The sequence below is a fragment of the Eufriesea mexicana genome, unplaced genomic scaffold, assembly GCF_001483705.2.
Source record: "Eufriesea mexicana isolate 0111107269 unplaced genomic scaffold, ASM148370v2 scaffold9538, whole genome shotgun sequence".
NCBI lineage: Eukaryota > Metazoa > Arthropoda > Insecta > Hymenoptera > Apidae > Eufriesea > Eufriesea mexicana.
Genome location: NW_016917269.1, coordinates 199052 through 206919, shown reverse-complemented (window position 1 = coordinate 206919; position 7868 = coordinate 199052). Strand labels below are relative to the sequence as shown.

Sequence of the window (7868 nt, the reverse complement as noted above, 5' to 3'; positions counted from 1 at the left end):
CTTTTTCGGCTTCTATCTTTTGAATTAGGCTTTTTGAATCGGATTTTTCCACCGATTCGCGTAGAGTGATTTATTCCTTAACGGGATTGGATATTTTTTTTCGGTTTCGAGCGTGCGTTTTCGAGAAATAGTGCCGAATGTGTCAGTGGCCGTGAAATCGTACTGCGCAATAGACTGTTTTGGCTTCTATTTCCGAAATTGGGCTTTTTGATTAGATTTGTTTTATATATTAGCGTAGAATTTTCATAACGGGATTGGATATTTTTTTTCGGTTTCGAGAGTGCGTTTTCGAACAATAGTGCCGAATGTGTTAGTGGCTGTGAAATCGTGCTGCGTAATAGTGCATTTTCTTTTCTATTTCCGAAATTAGTCTTCTTGATTAGGTTTGTGCTATATACCAGTGTAGAGTGGAATTTTCTTTAATCATATTGAATATTTTTTTTTCAGTTTTGAGTGTGCGTTTTCGAAAAATAGTGCCGAATGTGTCAGTAGCCGTGAAATCGCACGCGTAATAGACATTTTTGATATATGTCTTCGAAATTGGGCTTTTTGATTAGGTTTGTTCTATACATCAGTGTAGAGTGGAATTTTCTCTAACTGAATTATATACTTTTTTTCAGTTCATTTTAGATTACGTTCCTGTGGTCGCTGTTTAATTGCTATGGCTAATGCTGGAGAAGATAACGGTGGTTCCCAATTCTTCTTTACTCTTGGTTCTCAATTAGATTTGCAGAATAAACATTCAACTTTTGATTATGTTACTGAAGAAACTATATATGACATGCTTGAACTTGAAGAAGCACTTGTAGATGAGGTAAATTTAATGTTTGTAAGAAAATGTATCAAGAATTGATATAAATGTAATATTTCCTCTATTTTGTAGAATGATAAACCACTTTATGCTCCAAAAATGATAAAAGCTGAATTATTGAACAATCCATTTTCTGAAATTATACCAAGAATAATAGTACAGGAAAGTGAAGAAGTAAAGGACAGGAATAAAGTAAAAATCATATATGTTTGTAGCATTTATCCATGATAGTATTATTCTTTGTAATGAAAAATTTTGTTACAGTAACTTCAATCTTTTATCATTTGGCGAAAAAGCAGAGGAAGATGAAGAAGAATCTGCGATATTAAATAGAAAGTCTAGTGGTAAGAGCAAATCAGCTCATGATCATTTAACTGATCCAAAATTAAGCTCATAACCAGCTGTTGAACCCCCTGGACCTCCAAATAAAAAAAGGTATGAAGACCGTATTAGCGATTGGGAATTATTGGGGAATAATTTTAAATTAACAAATTATGCAATTTCTGAGATTAATTTATGAACTTTTATAACTGTATCGCATAGCCGACTCCTTGCGCAGCATTCTTATACAATTTTTGCACATAATTTGGCGCTAATTAGTTTGTTATTATTACTTACTTGACGACGTACGTGATTCGATACAACGATCGGCGCGATGGTCCAACAGAATAATTAATTATGAACAAAATTAGAAGTAAAATAAGAACAAAAATGACATGAGAATGTTCATAAGGATATTGTTTTTATAATCCGTGCATATAATTTGTAAATTAATTGCAAAGAAGATTGTAATTAATGAAAAACTAATAGTATTATCAGCATCAATTCGAACATTTTGAGTAATAATTACACATATACTATTATACGTAAATTATAATACTTATCGTTAGTAACAAATTATTAATGATAATAACAAATTGTTCACAACGTAAATTTACAATAAAAGTGAAAACATTAAGGAACTACTGGCTATTACTTGAACTTGGAACGAATTTGTGTCAAAATGTAACTATAATGTGCAAAAAGTTTATAAATTATTACACTGATTGTTTATAACAAATTAATATTGTTAATAACAAATTGCTCGCAACGTATATTTATAATAAAAGTGAAAAAATTAATAAATTATTGCCTACTACTTAACAAACGACGTATTTGTGTTAGAATATATTCGGAACTTACAAGAAGTTAATAAATTAATAAATTTATTGTTAATAACAAATTAAAATCATTGATAACAAATAGTTTGCAAAGTATATTAACGATAAAAGTCAAGAAAATTGATAAATTATTAGTTATTACAGCGGAAAAGTAACTTTTAAAGGAATCGGTAAAGTTCGGAAATTTTCGCCGATCTTCGGTCGGCCGCCGCTATATAAGGGGCCCGCGTGCAGGCTCGAGCCAGTTGTCGCTTCGACTTCGGAGGGTCCGCGTTAATATTTTTCTTTCAGGTACTAATTATTTTTTGTTTCAGCTTTTAATTATCTTTCTTCTTTCAGATTCTATTTCTTTTATTCTAGATTTCATTGTTTGTGCATTCGAATATTTTGTACAATATTCGAATGCTTCGTCGTTGGTTTATTTGTATATCATCGTTGGCTTGATCAATGGCTATTCAATGGCCATTGTCTACTCTCTTGAATAATTTAATAATAATTCCTTCTTTCAGGTACTAATTATTTTTTCTTTCAGGTTTTAATTATCTTTCTTCTTTCAGATATTATTTCTTTCATTCTAGTTTTCATTGTTTGTGCATTCGAGTATTTCGTACAATATTCGAATGCTTCGTCGTTGGTTTATTTGTATTGTATATCATCGTTGGCTAGATCAATGGCTATTCAGTGGCCATTGTCCACTCTCTTAAATAATTTAACAATAATTTCTTCTTGCAGATTTTATTTTTTTCATTCTATGTGTCTTTGTTTCAGCATTCGAGTATTTCGTATAATATTCGAATGCTTCGTCGTTGGTTTACTTATGTCTCATCGTTGGCTAAATCTTTCCTTTCACAAATTTTACGACTTCCGTTCGATTTGTTTTCGTTAGAGCGTTCGAGTATTTCGTATAATACTCGAGCGCTTCCTCGTTGGTATGTTTATATCTCACCGTTGGAATGTTTCTGTCTCGTAGTTATGTTGCTCAGGTCTCGTCGTTGGCTTGCTCGTTCCATTTGGTTATTATCCTTGATGGTTTCCTCGTACTAATCCCTTTCCTTTCAGCTACATATTAACAATAATATATTCTGTTTTAGCTTTTAGGTTTCTCAAGATTCTGTTTGCGACACATCAATGAACGATGCGTGCGTTTACTTTTAAGTAATCATAAGATAGATCCATAGACTAAGTATCATGTGCGCGCTATCTGTACAAAGGTAAGCTACCTAACTTGGAGCGAAATTTATAAATTCTCTATCATTTTCTTATCCCCCTCGTTTAGCAAATAGAACATAATTGTTCTCGCGATAATCGCGATCGTTCGTAAGTACCGACTAGCCTACGCGACGTGCTCTCGTGTACTCGATAAGTACATGCTTCGTAAGTCATCCTCACGACTCGTCTCCGACACTCATTTCCAGTCACTGTCAATCTCGTCATGCATCGGGTTCCAGGGTGACCCCCTCGGATCAGTGCGTCTTCTGACCTCGACGGGGCGGTCCGCTGCCTAAGTCGTACGCGACTGGGGCTCGGGCACATGCTGGCTGACGGACTAGTACCATCTACGGTTAGACCACAGGGATGATTAAGTTCTACCCCGTGTGGCTGGGATGCGAAGTGTCTGTCTTGGCCGGCAACCGCCCAGCAGGGCCCTCGCGTTGACACTAGAAGTTTCATTGGTTCAGGGACTATCCTTGGTCCACGTGTAAGTCTTGGCGAGTGCGACAGTGACTGGAATTGAGCTAGGCCCGATCGGGAGGGTGCCGAGGTATGAAGTTATCTCTGTACACGGGAGTACATCGCCTAGGCTAGTCGGTCTTTCGAATAATCGCGATCTCGTTCGGGCGCGTCGCGATTTTCTATTTGCTCGCGTGTTTGATATTTCATTCCCTATTTTTATGGGAACTTGAAAATATCTTAGCGTTGCGACAGTAGAGTTTCAGTATACCGAATCGAAGTTCCCTTTGTAAGACACGAAATAAGATAAAGTGTCAGTAGAGTCACTTTAACTTAATTCGCTCCAAGTTAGATTAGGGTACCTTTGATACAGGTAGCACCAGCAGGCTGCGCCACTAGGGCGCATGTCGGGTCTCGATGCGTAGCCACCTCCACGTGGTGAGACCTGGTAATTGGTATCGTTTACCGATACCAAGCTAAGAGCTACGCACCAAAGTTAAAATATTAGTTATAAGCTAGTTGTAAGTTAGTCAATATTTAATTGTAAGTTAATTATAAATTAGTCATTAAATAGTTATAAGTTAATTATAAATTATGTATAAGTCAGCAATGATTTAGTAATAAGTTCAAGATATGTCCTATCTCTTGTAAATATTCAAAGTTCCTTTTAGAATTTTGAAAAATAAGAGTGGGCGATATTTGTTGAAGTAGTATATAAATAAAGATGAATTAAGGTAAGTAAGGTAAGTATTATAAGGTAAGTAAAATAATATTAGCTATAAGCTACTTGTAAGTAAGTTATAAGTTAGTTATTATTTAGTTATAAATTAATTATAAGTTAGTCATTAATTAGTTATATATTAATTGTAAGATAGTCAGTAATTAGTTATAAGTTAATTATAGATTATATATATGTCAGCAATGATTTAGTAATAAGTTTAAGATATGTCCAATCTCTTGTAAAATGTTGAAGTAATATGCAAACGAATTAAGATGAATTAAGGTAAGTAACGTAAGTAAGTAAGGTAAGTAAGGTAAGTATTCCAACAATGAGAAAACTATGTATTTATTGTAATACTAATGTAAAGGTTGGAAAATTTCATTCTCTAGAGTTGTCAAGACACGACGTCTTTCCTTAGGATTCAGTCGATGATCGACCTCCTATCATGTTATGTTATCCTGATACAAAGTCATAAAATAGGTCTTAAATTTTACGGCTAGGCCGCGACAGTACTGTCTGCTCAATTCTTGGAAATGACGTCAGTTCTTGGAATCGATCGACGACCGACCTCCTGTCATGTTATGTTATCCTAGTACAAAATCGCCAAATTGGCCAAAAGTTTCTATCCGAGGCCGCAAAAGCATTGTCCACGAAATTCTTTTAAATGACGTCATTTCTTGGAACTGTCTCGGTGAGCGACCTCCTTTCGTGTCATGTTACCCTGATATCAACTCGCCACATTTGCCAAAAGTTTCTCGCCGAGGCGGCAAAAGTATTGTCCAAATGCAGCAAAAGTATTGTCCGAATGCGGCAAAAGTATTGTCCAAGCGCGGCAAAAGTATTGTCCAAATGTGGCAAAAGTATTGTCCATGTAGGCTGCAAAAGTATTGTCCGGAAATTCTTGGAAATGACGTCACTTCTTGGAACTGTCTCGGCGAACGTCCTCCTTTCACGTTATGTTATCCTAATACAAAATCACGAAATTGGCCAGAAGTGTTTTCCCGAGGCGGCAAAAGTATTGACCGAGAATTCTTAGAAATGACGTCATTTCCAGGAACTCCGTCGGTATCGACCTCTTCTTATGTTATGTGTTCCTGATACAAAACTGTAGAAACATTATTCAGCGCCATCTATGATTTTGGGGAGCAACACAAGTTTCTAGTCTAAATTCATAGATGGCGCTGACTGACATTTCTAGAACCTTATCATAGGAACTGTAACACAAGCTTCCAGGCCACACTCATAGATGTCGCTGACCGCTGTAATTTGAATTTTCATTGGAAAATTAACAAATTACTCAATTCCTGCGATTAATTTATGAACTTTTATAACTGCATCGTAAATGCATTTCCTTTACGAGCTTTCTAATATAACTTTGGATATTAGTTTATTCCTAATTAATTAATTATGAGTATTTATTCCCCGGAATGTTCGCGATTCGCAGATCAGCGTAATCGGACTGCAAAAAAACACAGTTCCCGTAATCCGATTTTTTTGATTTTTTGCACACGAGTTGGCAGATAGATAAAGAACATAAAAAATAAAAAAAATCCCTATTTAAAAATGTCGCCAAAATCGCACGCACCGATGTATCCATCGCGCACTTGTTAGAATCGAAAAAAATCGCACCGATCAGAAATTCCAGACTTTTTTAGCCTATTTTTTAGAGCCCTTTTCGACGAGTTTTTTAATATATAAAACGTTTTAAAAAGTCGAAGGGTAGACCCGGTATGAATTTTCAAAGTCTGCAAGAACGACTTGCAATTCGGCATAATCGGACTTCTAAAAAATGCAGTTCCCGTGATCCGATTTTTTAGATTTTTTGCACACGAGTTGGCTGATGGTTAATGAACGTAAAAAATAAAAAAAATCCGCATTTAAAAATTTTGCCACTATCATACGCACCGATGCAGTTGGAGGGAATCGGCAAAAATAGAGCCGAAGTATTTGTCCTTTTCTAACCACGTTCTATCTCTGTCTACCACGTGACGAAGTTTAGACGACCTTCTAGCGCATTCTGTGTTCCTGCTACTTTCCTGCGCTATACTATACTATACTATGCTATATACCAAATATAATCCTTTACCAATGATTAGACTTACCAATAGTAGTGATGACCACTATAGAATAAAACAGGGCGCCAGCAAATGTCCACTGAATGTCATCTTCGCCCTCACTGCCATCCCAACCCTCTTTCTCCATCATCCACACAAGATTGTTCTCAAAGCTCTGCAAAGAGAAACATCATGGCTGTACAGAAAATTCGAGTCCCATTTCTGGTTATCCAACATAAGTGGGCTGAGGTGGTACCTTTAATTCGCGTAACGCCTTGTCTGTCCAATTTTCACGAATCAGAACCTCCACCTCCTTGGTGATCCTCCATAGTTGCTCTGCGACGTCCCCTCTGATGTTTTTGATGCTTTTCTTGATCTTGATAGGAGAGAAAAAAGATGAGAGGGTGACAACGAAGGCGAGGAAAGGATGACGTGTGGGATTAGGTGGAAAAGTGGAAAAGGGAGTAATGGGTGTCGTTTATTCAAGGTGAGACAAATCGTGCGTTCATTTTATATCCTCTCTTTTATTATTTTAACATTACCACGTATTCTATTCATACACTTTCACCGATTACATCGAGAATCAGCCGATTTGTAATCAAAGGGAAAAATCAAAAGAAGAAAATTGGAAATACAGAAAAATATATGGAAAATTGGACACAAATATAACTAATAACTTAAAGAAAATTTAAGAAATAGTATTTAACACTAGATTTACGGATGCTATCTGTATACCTATTTCTATGGACACCTGTCAAATTGACAGGTAAAGGAAACCACATGCCTTTTTTTTTTGACTAGTTTAATTTAAAAATAATTATATATTATATTAACAGTCTTAATATAAGTTAACTAAATCTGTTACTATCGTATAATTGGAGCAACCCTTCCGTCAAATTGACGGGTTTCTTAAATCTAGTGTTAAAGAAACAAAATTTAAAAAACAGAAAATTTAAGTAATATATATACGTAATTCCATTAACTTATATTCTCGAGTAAAGAGTGCGAAGAATTACTGAAGCGGAAATGAAATTAATGGGACTTACCTCCTTCTCGTGGCTCGCCTCGAGGGCCTCGAAAGCGTACGCGCCGATCAGACAGTACAACACTACTAAAGAAACCAATGACACGTGGGAAAAAACACATCTGAAGAACTTCCACAGGAAACGTAGGAACCTGATGCACTTGGAGGGCTTCTCGGCCTCGACCATCAGCTCGAACGCTTCCGGTCGTGAGCGCGCCATCGTCACTTCCGCTTCCAAACACGCTCCGCTCCCTCAGACGCCCTCGTCACAACGCTTCATTTCTTCGCGAGTTCCGCTCGACGCCTATGTATCACTCGTGTCACGTGACCGAACTTCAATCAGTCGCGATCTCCATTCGATTTATTGATTTCGTCGATGTTACATTTTCATGGGAAGAAACGGAGTATGAGTAAGCAATAATTTATT

The 7868-nt window shown here is 36.4% G+C and overlaps 1 protein-coding gene across 1 annotated transcript in view; it reads right to left on the bottom strand.

Moving 5' to 3' along the window:
• Positions 1 to 7661, bottom strand: part of galene (potassium two pore domain channel subfamily K member galene) — a 38027-nt gene extending 30366 nt beyond the window's left edge. Inside the window, exons 1-3 of the mRNA XM_017908012.1 lie at positions 7464 to 7661; positions 6674 to 6793; positions 6466 to 6592 (exon numbers count right to left, since the gene is read on the bottom strand). Of these exons, the coding sequence (XP_017763501.1) occupies positions 6466 to 6592; positions 6674 to 6793; positions 7464 to 7661 (445 nt within the window). The remainder of the gene's footprint in view (positions 1 to 6465; positions 6593 to 6673; positions 6794 to 7463) is intronic.
• Between the last annotated feature and the right edge of the window lie 207 nt (positions 7662 to 7868).